Source organism: Cotesia glomerata, linkage group LG8, assembly GCF_020080835.1.
Source record: "Cotesia glomerata isolate CgM1 linkage group LG8, MPM_Cglom_v2.3, whole genome shotgun sequence".
NCBI classification, from domain to species: domain Eukaryota; kingdom Metazoa; phylum Arthropoda; class Insecta; order Hymenoptera; family Braconidae; genus Cotesia; species Cotesia glomerata.
The window spans coordinates 2,632,877-2,654,766 of NC_058165.1; the positions used below are offsets into that span (position 1 = coordinate 2,632,877).

General features: G+C 27.8%; 4 protein-coding genes across 4 annotated transcripts; 3 read left to right on the forward strand and 1 right to left on the reverse strand.

Annotated features, from left to right (window-relative positions):
• The first annotated feature begins 479 nt into the window (after window positions 1–479).
• LOC123270536 (phenoloxidase-activating factor 2-like) lies at window positions 480–3,343 on the forward strand. Its single transcript, XM_044736638.1, has 4 exons — window positions 480–572; window positions 1,960–2,210; window positions 2,510–2,933; window positions 3,142–3,343. The coding sequence occupies exons 2-4, from the start codon at window positions 2,017–2,019 to the stop codon at window positions 3,304–3,306; spliced, it is 783 nt and encodes a 260-aa protein (XP_044592573.1). The 5' UTR covers window positions 480–572; window positions 1,960–2,016; the 3' UTR covers window positions 3,307–3,343.
• A 1,797-nt stretch (window positions 3,344–5,140) lies between these two features.
• LOC123270831 (phenoloxidase-activating factor 2-like) lies at window positions 5,141–17,425 on the reverse strand. The gene is made up of 5 exons (XM_044736977.1): window positions 17,333–17,425; window positions 7,477–7,565; window positions 7,167–7,414; window positions 5,584–5,929; window positions 5,141–5,305 (listed from the first exon to the last, which is right to left on the reverse strand). Exons 1-5 carry the CDS (start codon window positions 17,400–17,402, stop codon window positions 5,141–5,143), a joined length of 918 nt encoding a protein of 305 aa, XP_044592912.1. The 5' UTR covers window positions 17,403–17,425.
• LOC123270537 (S-phase kinase-associated protein 1-like) lies at window positions 12,469–13,041 on the forward strand. Its single transcript, XM_044736640.1, has one exon. It carries the CDS (start codon window positions 12,493–12,495, stop codon window positions 12,970–12,972), a length of 480 nt encoding a protein of 159 aa, XP_044592575.1. The 5' UTR covers window positions 12,469–12,492; the 3' UTR covers window positions 12,973–13,041.
• A 3,155-nt stretch (window positions 17,426–20,580) lies between the features above and the next one.
• LOC123270832 (phenoloxidase-activating factor 2-like) lies at window positions 20,581–21,606 on the forward strand. The gene is made up of 2 exons (XM_044736978.1): window positions 20,581–20,916; window positions 21,502–21,606. The coding sequence occupies exons 1-2, from the start codon at window positions 20,581–20,583 to the stop codon at window positions 21,604–21,606; spliced, it is 441 nt and encodes a 146-aa protein (XP_044592913.1).
• The last annotated feature ends 284 nt before the right edge of the window (window positions 21,607–21,890 follow it).

The following is a 21,890-nucleotide window of genomic DNA, read 5'->3' on the forward strand; positions in this document are numbered from 1 at the left end:
GAGAAGAGTAGTTTTGCTTCATTCAAAGTCTACTTTAGAGTATGATAAACATCGCGCGTCTATTTTGGTTTAGTAAAAATGTTTAAGCAAATTTTTGGAATTGTTTTAGTTTTAGTTTTAATAATTGTTAGAGCAACAAGTGGATTTAGTAGGCAAAATTTTACTATAGCAACACACGAAAAAAAAGGTAATATTTTTTTATAGTTTAAAATTAATAATTATAAAGAAAATTTTTTAAAAATTAAACTAACTTAGAAATTTGAAGAAATATTAATTAATAAAATTTTTTAAATAATAAAAATTATTTAATAAAGAAGAAATACTAATTATTAAATATTTCTAAAAAGTTTATCAAATTAAAATAAATTGGTGCATTTGTAATTTTATTTTTTAAAAAATTTTAATTATTTTTAAAATTTGTAAAATAAAAAATTTTGAATAAACGAATAAATAAATTACAAAATTGCATAATTATTCTAGTTTCCAATATCCGATTATTAAATTGTTATTGTGATGATTTGGAAAAATTATGTCCATTTTCTGATGCTATTGATTTACGGATAACAAATGAGGTAAGAGTTTTTTTAAATAAATAAATAAATAATAATAATAATCCTTTATTAAAAAGTTGATGTAACGTTTTCATTGTGTCGTTTTTCGTTGCTATGGTGACCACTTTGGCAACGATTACCATAGCAACACTTAAAATGGCAGCGGTTACTATAACAACAGTTACCATAGCAACGGTTGAATATTAATGAGTAAAATTTATAAAAATATTGATTAATTAAATTGTCGACAATAAACATTTTGACAGAAGCGCGCAAAACGCGCTTGATTTTCTAGTCCTTTATTAAGGAAGTTCGAGCGAAACTAATAGTCAAAATAGTGTTAAATTTTTTTTTTAATTTTAGTTTTCCCAATATTCGTCAAAATTCTTTATTTTAATTTAAAATAATTTAAACAATTTAATAATTGATGATTTTTACTTATTTAATAAAGTAAAGTAATAAAATGACTTTGGTATTTATTACTTGCCGGAATAAATAAACAGATTTGGCAATAGCGCGCTTGATTATACCCATAACCTGAGACGTGGATGAGTGTGTGAGTTAAACATTTCTCTCTCTGTAACTATATTTCTATCCTTTTGTTTTTTCTCAGCTGTTGACGCGATGTTGTCAAATCTTTATTCGAATAAATGGCTGACGATAAACCAGTTACAAACATAAAATTTGACTTTAAATATTTCAAAAATTATATCGGTAATGTATTATTATTAAATTGTTTTTATATTTTGCAATAATCCAAGTTTCTTGTGTATAGTTTTTTATCCGTTAAAGTTGGGAGGTTAATATTGAAAAAAATAATTAATGTCTCGACAAAACGTTTGTCCGCCATAAGAGCCCGTGTATAAAGAGATAAAATATGTGATTTTTAAAATTTAATATATAAGTAACTAAACGGTGAATCTTTTTTAAATTTTGGGATTAGATAAATTACGTATTTATTTATACGTATACTTAATTTCAAAGCTCAAACTTGGAAATTATTTTTTACATTAGATTCGCTCGAACCTCCTTAAAATGTTGATGTGACGTTTTCATTGTTGTCGCTTTTCGTTGCTGTGGTGACTACTTTGGCAGTAGTTACCATAGCAACGGTTACTATGACAACGGTTATCATAGCAACGGTTACTATGGTAGCCACTGTCATAGTAACCGTTGCTATGGTAACGATTACCATAACAACGGTTAAATATTAATGAGTAAAATTTGTAAAAATATTGATTAATTAAATTTTCGACAATAAACATTTTGACAGAAGCGCGTTTGATTTTCTAATAATAATAAAAAGAAGAAGAAGAAATCACAAATTTATTATTATTAGACTGTTTGAAATTTTTTAAATAATAATAATAATAATAATAAATGATTTGGATAAATTGATTATCATTAGGAATGTGCAGATGAATGCAAGAACGGCCAAGCTAAGTATTGCGACATTGGTACTGGAATGATTAATCAAGTATGTGGTTTAAGAAAATTAACTACTACATTTCTTCCCGAAGGGGTAGCTAACCTCGGTGAATATCCATGGCACGTTGCTATTTTACAAGATAATAAAAGCAATCGGTACAAAGTTGGTGCAGGTGTTTTGATAACGAGTAATCATGTTTTGACCGTCGCTCATAAAGTTTCATCAATTCCGTAAGTTTTTATTCTTATAACAATTATATTTATAAATATTAATAATTTTTTATCATCCATAGAAATAAAAATAATATTAATGTTAGCGAACATTAAACAATTTTTAATCAATAAAAATTCTAATTAATAAATTTTATTAAAAAAATTGAATTAAAAATTTTATTAATTTTCACATTTTAATAATAAACTAATTGCATCTCCAATTAAAAACTTTAATAATTTTTTGGTTATTTAGCCAAAAAATGAGCATATACTGAGAATATAATCAATTTAATAATTGATAAAAATAAATCTTTCAGACAAGCTTCATTAGTAATTCGCATAGGAGACACTAGTGATTACGGAGAAGATATATGTAGACGATTCGACTACAGAGTACAATTTATGATGATCCATCCGAAGTTTGACGGCAATATAGTGAACGATATAGCGCTATTAAGTCTTGCTTCTGCAGTTCCTCTCGCTAATAATCCTCATATAAATTTCGCATGCTTGCCTCTAGAAGTTCCCAAAGTCAAGAGGAGATGCTGGGTCTCTGGATGGAGTGAAGAGCCCTATAATCATCTTGGAGCTTCGATATATATGAAAGAAGTTGATGTACCAATTGTTGACAATAATGAATGCGAAGCGCGATTGCAAACAACAAGATTGTCTCATAATTTTAAATTGGACAAAAAAAGTCTTATTTGCGCTGGGGGCGAACCGGGAAAAGATTCTTGCTCGGTAAAAAATTATTAATTAATTAATTAATTTATTTATTTATTAAGTAATTAATTAATTTTTATTAAGTAATTAAATTATTTATTTAATTAGTAATTTATTTATTTATTCATTAATAAATTAATTAATTAATGTACTTATTTATTTATTTATTTATTGATTTGAATTAATGTTAAATAATTAGAAAATTTATATGTTTAATTTTCTTCAGGGTGACGGAGGCGCTCCTCTTGTCTGCGAACGAACGAATGGTCAGTGGGAAGTTGTTGGTCTTGTTGCTGGTGGTGTTAGTTGTGGACAACCCATTCCTGGACTCTATGTTAATGTTAAAAATTATATTCCATGGATTCATGAACAAATTGCTAATAGTTGTTAGTTTTTTATTGATAATAATTTAGATGATAGACATGACTAATTGTGAAATTTATTGATATTTTTTTGTACGTAAGATATTTTTTACGAAAATAAAAATTAGAAATTTTTAAATGAAAATTTTATATCAATAATTAAGAAATGACAGTGTATCTCTTTAACTAATGACATTTTTTAAGATATAAGTTCATTTTGATATTAGACTTATTGAGACCTTTCGTTTGAGTACCCACATCAATTTTTCATATATTTCACAAATACCATATATATATATATATATATATATATATATATATATATATATATATATATATATATATATATATATATATATATATATATATATTATATATTTTTTATTATATTATATATTATATTATATATTATATATTATTATTATTATTATTATTATTATATTCTTCACATGTTCTTAATTTATTGAATTTTTTTTTTAATTTTTTAATTAAATTAAGTTAATTATAAGAAATTAAAATTTTTTTCATTCATTTAAAAAAAAAAAGCGATATTGTAAGAAGAAATTAATTTTTATTTTTTATCTGAAAAAATAACATTTTTTTGATAAAAAAAAATAATTAAAAATATTTTTTAACAAATTAAAAAAATTTTTTATTACAATATTGTTAATTATTTTTTTAAATGAAATTTTTACTTTAAGAATGGAAGAAAAGTATTTTTCTTTATATTTATTTTTTAAGTTTGAAAAATTTTGTGTTTAGGATAATTATCTGATAAAATCGGATTTTTTAGTGAAATTTATAGTGTCATTGGAAAGATCTTGACTTTAATTTGTGCCTTTTCAAGGTTTTATATTATTCTCACCGATAGTTAATTTTTTATAAGTATTTAGGCTGCATTTAAAGGTATCTCGAGATACATAAGTAAAAAATGACCTTGTGTTTTGTGAACTATTGACATTTTTAAAGATATAAGCTCATCCTGATGTTACATTCATCGAGACCTTTCATTTGAGTACCCACATCAATTTTTCATATATTTTATATATTTACATATATTATATATATCTATTTATAAAAAATATATCAAAAATGCATGGGAATACTCAAATAAAAGGTCTCGATGAATATAACATCAGAATGGACTTAAATTTACAAAAATGTTAATAATTAAGGATTGATGATTATAGTTTGTTAACTAATGACATTTTTAAAGATATAAGCTCACCCTGACATTACACTCATCGAGACCTTTCATTTGAGAGCTCACATCAATTTTTTATATATTTTATATATTTATACTAGATGGAAGCATAACACCAGTCGAAAAGTATCGACATCTGTTATAATCTTTTGGAGTTAACAGATAATTGTGACTGTCAATTAATTATAGACAAATAATTTGCAATAAAATAAAATGGCGACTATAATTAAAGATCTAAGCTATCCTATTTCTTAAGTTGGACCAGACTGCTCACGGTGTGCCAATTTAATTTAAAATCGGTTAAGTAGTTTAGGAGTCCATCGCGGACAAACATCGTGACAGGAGATTTATATATATTAAGATATATGTATATATGAAAAATATATAAAAAATGCATGTGGGTACTTAAATGAAAGCTCTTGATGAGCATAACATCAGGATGAGCTTATATCTTGAAAAAACGTCAATATTTAAGAAAGTACAGCCTAATTTAACAAAATTTATTATTTAATGAAGCAAAATTTTATTCATTCATAGTTCATGTTACTGCAGTCACGTAGTGACTGCAAGGTTGCTAGTTATATACACATTTAAATACAGTTATTAAAAGTGTAACTTATTTTCTTCTTCTAAAAAAAATAAATATCTAATTGGATAATTTAAAAATTCTCATAAACTTGTTGATGAATCCAAGAAGTAAATTTACTGACATCAACAAAAAGACTTGGAACATTTGCTTGACATCCAGTAGAACGCGTAACCAATCCTACGACTTCCATTTTTCCTGGAGATGATTCGCAAACTAATGGAGCGCCATTGTCGATCTAAAATCACAAAATAAATAAAAGAAGATAAAAAAAATGAAAAGAAGATGAAAAAAAATAAATAGAGGAAGATGAAAGAAAATAAATAGAAGAATATAAAAGAAAATAAAAAGAAGAATATAAAAGAAAATAAATAGAAGAATATAGAAAGAAAATAAATAGAAGAATATGAAAGAATATAAAAGAAGAGATTAAAAAAAAAAAACTACCATGCAAGAATCAATTTTTCTTTCACCGGCACACAAAATGCCTCTAGGCAGTTCGTAAGTTTCGCCTACAATATTTTGAATTGATTGCTGGCAGGCGTCACGATTCACAATAGGAATTTTGATATCTCTTAATCTCTTGGTAGTTCCTGGTATCAATTCCTGTCTGCAATCCCACCCGGCAACCCAGCATCTTCCGAATAATGGAGTTGATGAAGGCAAGCAAGCGGTGTTGATATGCGGGCTCGCTGCCAATGGAACATCCCTGTCTAATATTATCATTGCAATATTGTTTTCTATCGAGGTAGAACTGGACCAAGGGTGCTTGATAATTTTTGTTGCCTGGTAATCTTGTTGGCTGCATGGTTCTTCATTTGATGACAGATCCCATTCTCCAAGACGAATTACATCACAGGTCCTGGAAATTAAAGAAGAAATAGACAATTAGTTTTTTTCTTGATTCTTTATTGATTAATTATATTGAGAAGAATATAATAGAAGAAATAGACAATTATTTTTTTATTAAATTTCTTCTTTGATTAATAATGGAGAAAATATTGGGGTGTAATTACTAAAGAAGAAATAGACATTTAATTTTTATTTATTCTTCATTGACTAATTATAGTGAGAAGAATATAATTTTAATATTGAAGAAGAAATAAACAATTATTTTTTAGTTAAATTACTTCTTTGATATGATAATTCTGAGAATATTGGGATTAATTAATAAAGAAGAATATAATTTCATTTTTTATTTAAATTACTTCTTTGATTAGTTATATTGAGTAGAATAAAATTTAAATACTAAAGAAGAAATAGATATTTTTTTTTATTTAAAATTTTTCATTGATTAATACTGTTAAGAAGAGTAAATTAAAATACTAAAGAAGAAATGGACAATTTTTTTTAATCATCTTTGATTAATAATATTGGGAAGAATAAAATTTAATTAAAAGAAGAAATAGACAATTACTTTTTATTAAAATTACTTCTTTGATTAATATTGTGAGAAAATTGGGATTCATTTAATGAAGAAGAAATATTTAATTATTTTTTATTTTAATTCTTCATTGATAAATAATATTTAAAAGAATAAAATTTAAATACTGAAGAAGAAATAGAATATTATTTTTTATTTAAATTACTTCTTCGATCAATTATGGTAAAAAAATTGGAAATTAGATACTTAAGAAGAAATAGCCAATTATTTTGTATTTAAAATTACTTCTTTGATTAATTATAGTGAGAAAATTGAGACTTAATTATTAAAGAAGAAATAGTTCATTATTATTATATTTAAAATTACTTCTTTAATTAATTATGATGAGAAAATTTTAAATTAAATAATGAAGAAGAAGTAGTTAATTATTTTGTATTTAAAATTACTTCTTTAATTAATTATGGTGAGAAAATTTTTAATTAATTATTGAAAAAGTAAAAAAAGAAAAAAATTTAAATACACACAAAAAAAAAAATTTCTTGCGCCAAGAAAAATTCAAGAAAAACGAAAGTTACTTTGGAGCAAGAATAAATTTTCTTGGCTCAAAAAACTTTGACTTTATTCAAGAAATTTTAATCTTCTTTAATATTTTCTTGAGCCAAGAAAATTTACACTCCAGTCAAGAATTTTTTTTTTCAGTGTAATTAAAACTTACTCAATTATATGTGCAACAGTAAGAACATGTTTCTTATTAATTAGAACACCAGCACCTTTGTACGTATAACCGCCATCTTCATTACGCATCAAAATGGCAGCTTGCCACGGATATTCACCAACTTGAGCCTGTCCAATAGTCTTTTGGCTCATCACTGTCATTTTTTTTATCCCGCATGTTTCGCTAATTGGACCGTCTGGGATACTGCAGTATTGAACTTCATTTTCCTCGCAAAAGTCTTGAGAGTACTGAAATTAAAAAATAATACGTAAAATATTATAAAAAAATGTAGAAATAAAAATTTTCTTACCGGATTGAAATGATTCCAAAATAATTGTGAATTTGAGTTGCAAATATTTCCAACGTTAACGCAATGACATTTTCTATTGCCACCATAGTCTGGAAAAAATTAAATTTAAATAAAAGTTACTGAAGAAATATTAATAATAATTTTAGAATAAATATTAATAAAAAAAAAAAAAATAACGTCAGAAATATTAATAATAATTTTTGAAATAAATATTAATTAAAAAGAAAAAAGTATAATTTACTTTGTACAACAGAAGTTACAGAATTAATAATTAATATTGTGCCAAAAATTATCCAAGCAATTGAAGCCATAGTTAACAACTGTCGTTAGTAAGAATCGGGATTAAATTAATAATAAAATTTTTTTCCGATCAATTAAACATCCATCGAAAAAAACAAAGTCATTAATGAAAGCCTTCAGGGCATTTTTTGATTATTATTCCTCAATAATTAAAAGTGAGTCAATTTTTTGAGTGCTTACTTATAATTGAGAACAAAACCCACGAATTAATAAAAAGTGTGTCAATTTTTTCTAATTAAATTTATTTCTTAGAAATATTTTTTTATTATATCTAGCTATCATATTATATCATGAGTAATTCATGATATAGACCATTAATTACATTAATGTTCTGTTTTAAAATTGATAATTTTTAATTGGTATTTTTGTGGGCTATAGCTTTTTTAAAAATCAAGTTTCTTTGTTAAAAATAATATTATTTATTTTATAGAAAAATATTTTTAGCAAATAATTTCATAAAATTTTACAATTAAATTTTTTTTTAATAATTATACAAAGACTTTAATTCACTTTAATTAAAAAAAATTCTTTTTAATTAAAGGGATATTCCATTCGAAATGGGAAAATGACTAAATTTAAAAATTTCTCTAATTCATTCTAATTTAATCCTAATTTATTATTAAAAATTTATACTTCACTAAATTTTTTTTTAATCAATAAGAAAATTGTAACCACTCACTTTAAAATAATAATTAGAAATAATAATTTACTAAATAAATAATAATAATTTATTATATTATATAAATAACAATTATTACAAATAATAATTATTATTAAAAAGAAAAACAGGAGCTATAGCTTGAAAATTAAAAATTTTCATTGTTAATACCCACCCCCGCAACCCCCTGTGGGGTGAGATATAGTAAAATTTGTTTATAAATTATTTTTACATCACTTACAGAAAATTCCTACCAAATTTGGAGTCGATAGGAGCTATAGTTTAAAAACGGGAATTTTTCATTGTTAACGCTCCCGCACCCCCTTTGTGGGTGGAATTTCGTAAAATCCGTTCTTAGCTGACTTCTACTTAGCGAAAGGAATACTCCTACCAAATTTCAAGTCTCTAGGTCTTATAGTTCCAGAGATATCATGATGAGTGACTATATCTATAGAAAGTCTCCTATACATACATATATATATATATATATATATATATATATATATATATATATATGTATAGGAGACTTTCTATATATATAGTCACTCATCATATATATATATATATATATATATATATATATATATATATATATATATATATATATATACATATATATATTTAAAATATATGAAAAATTGATGTGGGTACTCAAATGAAAGGTCTCGATGAGTGTAACATCGGAATGAGCTTATATCTTAAAAAATGTTAATATTTCACAAGATACAAGGTCATTTCTTAATTATTCATATTTTTAAAGATATAAGCTCATCCTGATGTTATACTCATCGAGACCTTTCATTTGAGTACCCACATGAATTTTTCTTATATTTTATATATTTCACAAATACCATATATATAAAATATATAAAAAATACCATGTGGGTACTCAAATGAAAGCTCTCGATGAGACTAACATCAAAATGAGCTTATATTTTTAAAAATGTCAATAATTAAGAACTGACATTGCTATCTTGTCATCTAATGATATATTTTAAGATATAAGCTCATTTGTATATTATAATCATCGAGACCTTTCATTTGTACCTTTCATTTCTGGAGTACCCACATCAAATTCTCATATATTTTATTCATTCTATATATTTCACAAATACCATATTTATAAAATATATGAAAAAATCCATGTGGATACTCTAATAAAAGTTCTCGACGGCTATAACATCGAAATATATCTTTAAAAATGTCAATAATTTACCCAAAACAATATAAATTTCTTAGATAAAGAATTTTTCTCTTAAATCAAATTAATGTATTTTTTCATATAACCTGCATTGAAAATGCAAGTTTCAATGCCTGTTGAGCAAACCGAAACTAGAGAATTTCAGACCAATGCGACTGTGTCGGGCAGGAATCAATTATTGAAAGCCTTCAGGGCATTTTTTGATTATTATTGCTCAATAATTAAAAGTCGGTCAATTTTTTGAGTGCCTACTTTTAATTGAAAACAAAAATCCCGTGAATTACAAAAATATGTCAATTTTTTCTAATTAAATTTATTTCTTAGAAATATTTTTTTATTATATCTAGCTATCATATTATATCATGAGTAATTCATGATATAGACCATTAATTACATTAATGTTCTGTTTTAAAATTTACAATTTTTAATTGGTATTTTTGTGGGCTATAGCTTTTTTAAAAATCAAGTTTTTTTGTTAAAAATAATATTATTTATTTTATAGAAAAATATTTTTAGCAAATAATTTCATAAAATTTTACAATTAAATTTTTTTTTAATAACTATACAGAGACTTTAATTCACTTTAATTAAAAAAAATTATTTTTAATTAAAGAAGTATTCCATGCGAAATGGAAAAATGACTAAATTTAAAAATTTCTCTAATTCATTCTATTTTAATCCTAATTTATTATTAAAAATTTATATTTTACTAAATTTTTTCTAATCAATAAGAAAATTGTAACCACACACTTTAAAATAATAATTAGAAATAATAATTTACTAAATAAATAATAATAATTTATTATATTATATAAATAACAATTATTACAAATAACAATTATTATCAAATAGAAAAACATATAAATATATATATATATTTATATGAAAAAATCCATGTGGGTACTCAAATGAATGCTCTCGACTAGTATAACGTCAAAATGAGCTTATATCTTTAAAAATGTCAATAATTTACTCAAAACAATAAAAATTTCTTAGATATCGAATTTTCTCTTGAATCAAATTAATGTATTTTTGTTTTTTTTTTTACAAAAAAAAATGTATTCTTTCAATTATTTTTATCAAAAATTCATTTATATATTTCTATTATTTAATTTTCTATTAAAGTGTATTTATAGTTTAATCATTTAATCTATTATTCGTTTGAATCTCAAGAAAAATGAAAAATGTTTGTAAACACTGTGACGCACCTCTTCATTTTATATAAATTTAATACTAATTAGTTAATTTAATAATTATTTAATATATAGTAAGACCGAAATAAAAATAAAAAATTCTCTAGTACATTGTATTTTTATGAGCGCGAGAGAGAAGACAGCTGCGTGCAGCCTACTTGGGAAAAGAAAGAGAAGATAAAGAGACGGCGAGAGCGCCGGAGACAAGCCGGGAGTAGGGGAAGCAGCCGGGGAGTCCCGTAGCATAGTTCTCGCGCGCGCCGTGAGGCAGCGCGGTGACGCTCAGACTGTCCGCACGCAGACTATAGCTCCGGAGTAGTTAAAAGCAATTTTTCGATCACTTTTTGTCAGATCAGCTTGAGCTTCTGAAGCGAGTGGTACACTTATAAAAAAAGCCTTGAGTGCTGGGTTGTGCAGATATAGAAGGTAAGAATATTCCTTTCTATATTACTTTCTATATTCCTTCCTATATTACTTTCTACAGTCGACGCTCTCTGTATTGGACCTCTCTGTATTTGACCACAGTCTTCCTCTATATTTGACGATTTTACATAGCTCTTATGGACAAGGACGAGTCAAATACAGAGAATGGTCCTGTACGGGCGAGTCAAATACAGAGAGCGTTGACTGTATATTAAATTTATCCTCGCAGTGGATCTTTTTCAGCCAGATCGATCTGAGGTACTTAGGTTGGCGAATACCCCCATTGCACGGCTGGGCATTTTTGAGTGATTGTGATACACGATCTCTCACTCTCGAAACGAGAATTGGGATAATAGTTAAGCGGTTGTGGACACCTGGACTTGGAGATACTCCTCGTCGGAACACCTAGGGGGAGATACGGCTGGGCGTCGGGGTACCTCACACAATCCCGGTATTTCTACTTTAGTAACCAAGCTTCTCTTGGTTAATAGAGGGGTTTAGGGGGAGATGTAGATAGATTCGCGGTCGCGACCCGTTGTCCTCGTAGGCTGCAGTAGAAGCACGGCTTGTCAAAAGTAGTATTGTTGTATATATTGTAATTTCGAGGTAAGATTTAAGTAAACATGCGTACATTGTACAGTTGTATCTTGGTGCATTATAGTTATATTCGATTATTATTAACATTTACCGCATTATTATTAATATTTATCTTATTATTATAAATATTATATTACGTTTATTATTGATATAATAATTATCATTTTATTTTTATGGGTTATTAAATGAATAAATTCAATCTTATTTTTGAATTCTGTGTTATTATTTGCTAAATAATAGTTAGTATTAAGTTATCTGTGTTGCGTGATCCTCACCCAGACCCTGGACCACGGCGAGCTCGAGCACGAGGAAGTCGTGCTAGCACACGACGAGGTGTTAAACCCTTCCGCAACGTCACAACACACATTAGAAATTTTTGAACCTACATAATTTAATTAAATAAGCAATTTACAAAGCTATCTATAAATAAGCTTAAAAATAAAATCTTTAATCTATTGTATTGGTCATAAATTAATCTTTCAAGGAAGAAATTACCTTTGTTTATTATAATAAAAAAAAAATTGTGAAAAAAAAAATATAATAAAAAAAAAATTGTGAATTAAAAATTAATTAAATTAAAATTATAAATTATGAATTATTAAAAAAAAATTGTGAATTAAAAATTTGTAAATAAAATTGAAAAAATGGCGATTATAAAATTGCAAAGTAACAACGGAATAGAGTTTGAAGTTGATGTGGAAATACTCAAGTGTTCAACAACAAATAAAACAATGTTAGAAAACCTTGGAGAAAATGAAAGCGATGATGAAGTGCCGATTCCTTTGCTAATTATTAATTCTGTAATTTTGGAAAAAATAATCCAGTGGGCTATTCATCATATAAATGATCTGCCGTTCGATGAGGAAAATAATGAAGGTGATTTACTAAAAATGGACGACATGTGTGATTGGGACGCTGAATTTTTCAAGATGGAACAAGGAATGCTCTTAGATCTTATTGAGGCTACAAACTACCTCGACATTAAGCCCATGATGGAAACTATTTGCAAAACTATCGCTCATAAGATGAAAAAGAAGACTACAAAGGAATTGAGGAACGCATTTGGTGTCGAGAATGATTTTACTCCGGAAGAAGAAGAAAAACTTCGTAAATTTGGAAAATGAATTTTGGGAAGAAATGTATTAATTATGTTTTGTGGAATTATTTAAAAAAATTTTCTGGTTTATTGTTATCAATATATTCTTCACGTGTTGTTAATTTATTGAATTCTTTTTATTAAATTAATTAAGTTAATTATTAAAAAATTAAGGTTATATTTATTTATTTTTAAAAAGTTATTTAAAAAAGAAAAGAGCAATATTATAAGAAGAAATTAATTTTATTTTTTAGCTGAAGAAATAACAAATTTTTCTTCAAACTTTTTTTAAATAGAAAAAAAAAACAATTTAAAAACTTTAATCTAAAATTTTTTTTAACAAATTTAAAAAATTATTTTTTACTACAATATTGTTAATTCTTTTAAAAATAAATTTTTTTTTACTCTAAGAAATGTAAGAGAAGTATTCTTCTTTATCATTATTTTTTAAGTTTATAAACTAGATAGATCTATCTCTATAGATACATAATTAAGAAATGACTTTGTATCTTGTAAACTATTGACATTTTTAAAGATATAAGCTCATCCTGATGTTACACTCATCGAGACCTTTCATTTGAGTACCCACATCAATTTTTAATTTACTTTATATATTTATATATATGAAAAATATATAAAAATTGATGTGGGTACTCAAATAAAAACTCTTGATGATTGTAACATCAGGATGAGCTTACATCTTTAAAAATATTAATAATTAAGAAATGACCTTATTATATCTTGTGGAATATTGACATTTATAAAGATATAAGCTCATCCCGATGTTATACTCATCGAGACCTTTCATTTGAGTACCCACATCAATTTTTTATATATTTTATATATTTATATATATTGTATATATGTATATATGAAAAATATATCAAAAATGCATGTGGGTACTCAAATGAAAGCTCTTGATGAACGTAACGTCAGGATGAGCTTATATCTTTACAAACGTCAATATTTAAGAAAGTACAGTACAATTTAACAAAATTCATTATTTAATGAAGCAAAATTTTATTTATTGACAGTTCATGTCACTGCAGTCACGTAGTGACTGCAATGTTGCTAGTTACACATTTAAATACGATTATTAAAAGTGGAACTTATTTTCTTCTTCCAAGAAAAATCAATATCCAATTCGATAATTTAATTATTCTCATAAACTTGTCGATAAATCCAAGAAGTAAATTTACTGACATCAGTAAAAAGACTTGGAACATTTTGTTGACATCCAGTAGAAGTCGAAACCAATCCTACGACTGTCATTTGTCCTGAAGGTGCTTCGCAAACTAATGGAGCGCCAGCGTCGATCTAAAATCACAAAATAAATAAAAGAAGATAAAAAAAAATGAAAAGAAGATGAAAAAAAATAAATAGAAGAAGATGAAAGCAAATAAGTAGAAGAATATAAAAGAAAATAAATAGAAGAATATAAAAGAAAATAAATAGAAGAATATGAAAAAATATAAGAGAAGAGATTAAAAAAAAAAACTACCATGCAAGAATCCATTTTTCCTTCACCGGCACACAAAATGCTTCCAGGCAGTTCGTAAGTTTCGCGTAGAATATTTTGAATTGATTGCTGGCAGGCGTAACGATTCACAATAGGAATTTTGACATCTCTTAATCTCTTGGTAGTTCCTGGTGTCAATTTCTGGCAGCCACCCCACCCGGCAACCCAGCATCTTCCGAATGATGGAGTTGATAAAGACAAGCAAGCGGTGTTGATATGCGGGCTCGTTGCCAATGGAACATCCCTGTCTAATATTATCATAGCAATATTGTTTTCCATCGTGGCAGAATTGTACCCAGGGTGCTTGATAATTTTTGTTGCCTGGTAATCTTGTTGGCAGCATGGTTCTTCATTTGATGACAGATCCCATACTCCAAGACGAATTACATCACAGGTCCTGGAAATTAAAGAAGAAATAGACAATTAGTTTTTTTTTAATTCTTTATTTCCTAATTATATTGAGAAGAATATAATAGAAGAAATAGACAATTATTTTTTTATTAAATTTCTTCTTTGATTAATAATGGAGAAAATATTGGGGTGTAATTACTAAAGAAGAAATAGACATTTAATTTTTATTTATTCTTCATTGATTAATTATAGTGAGAAGAATATAATTTTAATACTGAAGAAGGAATAAACAATTACTTTTTAATTAAATTACTTCTTTGATATAATAATTTTAAGAATATTGGGATTAATTAATAAAGAAGAATATAATTTCATTTTTTATTTAAATTACTTCTTTGATTAATAATATTGAGAGGAATTAAATTTGAATACTAAAGAAGAAATAGACATTTACTTTTTATTTAAATTACGTCTTTGATTAATAATAATGATAAAATTAAATACTGAAGAAGAAATAGACAATTATTTTTGTATAATTTACTTCTTTGATTAATAATTTTAAGAATATTGGGACTTAAGTACTGAAAAAAAAATATTCAATTATTTTTTATTTAAATTACTTCTTTGATCAATTATGGTAAAAAAAAATTGGAAATTAGATACTTAAGAAGAAATAGCCAATTATTTTGTATTTAAATTACTTCTTTGATTAATTATAATGAGAAAATTGGGATTTAATTACTAAAGAAGAAATAGTTCATTATTATTATATTTAAAATTACTTCTTTAATTAATTATGGTGAGAAAATTTTAAATTAAATTATTGAAAAAGTAAAAAAAGAAAAAAAATTAAATACACACAAAAAACGAATTTCTTGCGCCAAGAAAAATTGAAAAAAAACGAAAGTTACCTTGGAGCAAGAATAAATTTTCTTGGCTCAAAAAACTTTGACTTCATTCAAGAAATTTTAATCTTCCTTAATATTTTCTTGAGCCAAGAAAATTTACACTCCGGTCAAGAATTTTTTTTTTCAGTGTAATTAAAACTTACCTCATTATATGTGCACTAGTAAGAACATGTTTCGTATTAATTAGAACACCAGCACCTCTGTATATATAACCGCCATCTCTTTCCTCCGTCAAAATGGCAGCTTGCCACGGATATTCACCAATTTGAGCCAGTCCATTAGTCTTTGGGCGCATCACTGTAATTTTTTTTATCCCGCATGTTTCGCAAATTGAACCGTTTCGGATACTGCAGTATTGAACTTCATTTTCCTCGCAACAGTCTTCAGGGTCCAGAAACTAAAAAATTAGGAAAACGGTTGAGCCTGAAGGCCATCCCTGCAACTTCCCGCTAATTCCATACTTAGGCGCTTAAAATTGCACCAATGACGTTTTTGAGCTCTTCGAGCTCAAAAATACAATTTATGGGTTATTTTGAGCTCTCCGAGCTCAAAGAGATTGCTTTCCTATGCTTTAAAGCTCTTCGAGCTCAAAAGTCTGATAGAGATTTGATAAGACACTATTTTTTGAATTTTTAAACCGCAATAACTTTTGAATGAATAAACAGATTTTTACGCGGTTTGAAGCATTCGACGCAGTTTTTCAAGCCCCACAAAGAATCTCAAATTTTGAATTGATCGCGCTAGGAATTTTGGAGTTATTCCGAAAAAACACTTTTTTCGGTTTTGTTTCGTTCACGATATCTCTCGAATGAATTAACCGATTTTGACCAGACTGGTAGTGATCGACGAGGTTTTTTGAGGTTAAGAGCTGATTAGTTTTTGGAATTGAACCTTTAAGCCGTTTAAAAGTTATTCCAAAAAAATCACATTTGAAAAAAATTTTTTTTTTCAGTTTTTTTAAGATTTCTCAAAATCTATTGATCTGAATCGGTCCAAATAGTTTTCAAAATCTGAGTTTGGTCAAGCCCTTTCAAATGGCACCAACCGCGATGAAATCGGTCAAGCCGACACACACACACACACACACACACACACAAACACACATACATACATACATACATATATACATACAGACACCGTGACAACCTCGCGGGGATAGTCAGGGAAGCTTCCTGTGACCTTCAAACGTCGAGATCTGATGAAAACTCGATTTTTGCAAAACGGGGTGAAAACAATAACTTTCCGATTTTTGAAAATCTTCGATAAATAATACGTAAAATATTATAGAAAAATGTAGAAATAAAAATTGTCTCACCGAACTGACAAAATTCATAAGGAATTGTAAATCTGAGTTGCAAATATTTTCAATCCTAGTGCAATGACATCTTCTATTGCCACCATAGTCTGGAAAAAATTAAATTTAAATAAAAGTTACTGAAGAAATATTAATAATAATTTTTAGAATAAGTATTAATAAAAAAAAAAAATAACTTCAGAAATATTAATAATAATTTTTACAATAAATATTAATTTAAAAAAAAACAACTGAAGAAATATTAATAATAATTTTTGAAATAAATATTAATTAAAAAGAAAAAAGTATAATTTACTTTGTACAATAGAAGTTACAGAATTAATAATTAATATTGTGCCAAAAATTATCCAAGCAATTGAAGCCATAGTTAACAACTATCGTTAGTAAGAACCGGGATTAAATTAATAAAAAAATTTTCTTCCGATCAATAAATATCATCCATCGAAAAAAACAAAGTTATTAATGAAAGCCTTCAGGGCATTTTTTGATTACTATTGCTCAATAATTAAAAGTCGCTAAATTTTTTGAGTGCCTACTTATGATTGAAAACAAAAAACCCACGAATTAAAAAAATATGTGTTCATTTTTTCTAATTAAATTTATTTTTTAAAATTGATAATTTTTAATTGGTATTTTTGTGGGCTATAGCTTTTTTAAAAATAAAGTTTTTTTGTTAAAAATATTTTTTTATTTCGATTTTTACTTGTATACCGTTCTTGGTTTTTACAAGGCTGGGTAGATGGTAGCTGTCGCATTCCACGAGTGCGCCACCGTCCTGTGTTTTTATACTGTCCTTGTTTATTCAACGCTTTTTTGGACCCCAGCACATCCTCTTTTCACTCCTGTATTTTCACTACATAATCAACCTTTTTTTTCGCACATTTGTATACTCAACGCTTTATTATTATCACGCGGCTGTGGACCGACTTGTGCTTTCTGTACTGTATTTACCCTATTCCTCACCCCTTTCTATCGGTTGTTGGAATAGTAGCGATGGGGAAACCACAGAAAAAACCCATGCCAGTACAGTTCGGCTACCGGAGCGACCCCCGACGGTTGGTGTTGGAACTATTCGAACAACTGTCGGGGCTCGAACTCTCGCCTCACGGCATGATGTACGAGCGAACTAACGGGATAATGACTTAACCCGCTCGGCCATCATGCCGCTTTGTTAAAAATAATATTATTTATTTTATAGAAAAATATATTTAGCAAATAATTTCATAAAATTTTACAATAAAATTTCTTTTTAATAACTATACTAAGACTTTAATTCACTTTAATTAAAAAAAATTATTTTTTTTTAAAAATAAAAAATTCTAAGAAACATGAAAAAAAAATATATCCAAGTGTACACACGAGGAGTAGGGATAGTCGCTGCATTGCACACGCACCGCAGTGGAAGGCGCGCGCATCAAAGTATAATGCGTGCGCACTAAAGGCGGGACAGGAAGCGCCAGGTAACTTCCCGCTAGAGGCGCTGATGCCTATATGCCTATATAAACTGGGCCGAGAGTCCCGGACGACATTCAGTGTTCAACTAGCCTAGCGAGTGGAGTACATGAGCTAGTAAAGTTACATAGAATCATTATATCCTCAGCGATGTTCTTTTAGCTAAAACCTATGTAAGAGCCGTCGTTTGAGCGGTGTAGCCAGAGAGGCAAGGTAGTGGTGATTCAGTATCCAACTACAATAGCAAGTGGAAAGACTCCCTGCACTTTCCGTGTACCTTTGCAAGAAAACGTGGGTTAAGTCGGAGTCATTAGTATAAAAAGTAAGAAGCCAGAAAGGAAATATGTTTTCTCACCTCCGGGCGAAAAACGTCAATTTTTCTCCCGCTGCGCTAAACGAAAATGCCGCTTTCCGCCTCCGTCGAGGAGAAAAATAGTATACACACCACGGGCAGTAAATAAGAAAGCCTTAGATCACATGTTTATTGACCTCGGCTTCGCCTCGGACAACAATTACATGTGATCTGAGACATTTCTTATTTTACTGCCCTAGGTGTGTAATATACTATTGTATATTTATATTTGAGACTAATATTAATGTTAACAAAAATTACTGTTCGCTCCATAATAATAATTTTATTAATTTTAACGAGAAACTATATCCTATTAACCCGTCCGAATCCGAGAATCTGACGAGTTCCTCCGAATTTATCTAATAATACCATAGTACTCGTTACAAAATCGATATTTTTCTCCTAGTTACTTTTCAACCGTACTAACTTGTATCCGGATCAACCGTTTTTCTAATTTTTTTTATTAATAGTCTTCAAGTTTTGACCTCGCACTGGAAAAAAAGTTTTTTTCCACCCAGAATACAAAGTATTTTTATCCAAGTTTTTTTATATCCAATATACGTTTTCTTAATATAAAAAAACTTGTATTTTCGCCTGAGAATTTTTCGCCATAAGAGCCCGTGTATAAGGATCCTTATCTCGAGATAAAATATGTGATTTTTCAAATTTAATATCTAAGTAACTAAACGGTGAATCTTTTTTCACTTTTGGGATTAGATAAATAACGTATTTATTTATACGCATACTAAATTTCGAAGCTCAAAGTTGGAAATTATTTTTTACATTAGATTCGCTCGAACCTCCTTAAAATTTTGATGTGACGTTTTCATTGTTGTCGCTTTTCGTTGCTGTGGTGACTACTTTGGCAATAGTTACCATAGCATCGGTTACTATGACAACGGTTATCATAGCAACGGTTACTATGGTAGCCACTGTCATAGTAACCGTTGCTATGGTAACGATTACCATAACAACGGTTAAATATTAATGAGTAAAATTTGTAAAAATATTGATTTATTACATTGTCGACAATAAACATTTTGACAGAAGAGCGTTTGATTTTATAATAATAATAAAAAGAAGAAGAATAAATCACAAATTTATTATTATTAGACTGTTTGAAATTTTTTAAATAATAATAATAATAATAATTAGATTAGATTAAATTAATTTTATTTACGCCAAGGCCTAATAGCCGAATGGCAATTTATACATAATAAAATACATATTTATGTTTATACATAATTAATTGACTTAATAATGTAATAGTATATTTAAAAGGTAGATTAAGAATTAACAATAATACAGCACTGACTTATGAATTAGAGATAAAACATTAATTAGGTAAAAAATTAAAAGCTGGACAGTTTACAGAAGTAACAAAATGAAAAGATAGAATAATAGAAGGAAGAAACAAAAGGTATGCTCTGTACAATTAATTGCTCTACTATACGGTAATTTATAGTGCACTTCAAACATCCAAGTTAAACAAGTAATCAAAAATTATATCTTTAAAGACTTCTAAACTCGTAGAATTTATAATCCCAACTGGCAATTCATCCCACAAACGTATTACAGTTACTATAAATGACCTTTCGTAATACGTTGTAGAAAAATTTGGAAGTTTAAAACAAGAGTTTTATTAATTTAAAACAAGAGTTTTAGTAATTCGCATAGGAGACACTTGTGATTACGGAGAAGATATATGTAGACAATTCGACTACAGAGTACAATTTATGATGATCCATCCGAAGTTTGACGACAATATAGTGAACGATATAGCGCTATTAAGTCTTGCTTCTGCAGTTCCTCTCGCTAATAATCCTCATATAAATTTCGCATGCTTGCCTCTAGAAGTTCCCAAAGTCAAGAGGAGATGCGGGGTCTCTGGATGGAGTGAAGAGTCCTATGATCATCTTGAAGCTTTGATATATATGAAAGAAGTTGATGTACCAATTGTTGACAATAATAAATGCGAAGCGCGGTTGCAAACAACAAGATTGTCTCATAATTTTAAATTGGACAAAAAAAGTTCTATTTGTGCTGAGGGCGAACCGGAAAAAGATTCTTGCTCGGTAAAAAATTATTAATTAATTAATTAATTAATTTATTTATTAATGTATTTATTTATTAAAAAATTAATTTATTTAATTATTAATTAACTAATTTATTTATTTACTTATTAAGTAATTAATTGATTAATTTATTTATTTAATGAGTAATTAATTTATTTATTTCTTAAGAAATTAAAAAATTAATTAATTTATTTATTTATTTATTTATTATCCAGAGTTTTCCCAACTCCCTTAAAATTTGCTTTGATATGGCTCTTTACCGTAAGATGGACGGTGGCGTTGTTTGCTCGGTGGGTCTTATATACGTGACTGAATAAAGTAGTCAGTACTTGTCTCGGATAGCTTAACTGGTAGAGCCCTTGGCGCGTAACCGAGAGATCTGGGTTCGATTCCCAGTCTGGGCTGTCTGATTATTTTTTCAATTACGGAAAAATTCCCACTGAGTAGGTCCCCCCTTTCCCCTATCCGTTCTTTCCCAACTCCCTTAAAATTTGCTTTGATATGGCTTAATTAATTAATTAATTTACTTATTTATTGATTTGAATTAATGTTAAATAATTAGAAAATTTGTTTAATTTTCTTCAGGGTGACGGAGGCGCTCCTCTTGTCTGCGAACGAACGTATGCGTTTTATGCATTAGCACGTGTCGCATTCTTTTCTCTCTCCCCTCTCTGCTGGGTCCGTCGTTAGCTGTGAACTCCAGAGATGGCGCCGTAAGTCCAATTTTCCGATATCGACATTTTGAATGATGTATTGGCTGGAGCATTGGAGCGCCCGACAGCTAGCTTTACCCTTCACGCATGCGTCGATTGCTCACTTCGAGTTCCACTCAGTCCGTCGTTTCACTCGCTCTCGAGACAGCCATCCTCCCGTCGTTGATGATCTTGCAGGTTACCCACGTCGATGATCCTCGTTGTTTCTCTTCGTGGGTTCGTGGCCGGCGTCGTTAGTACCGTCACAATAATTAAGTACTT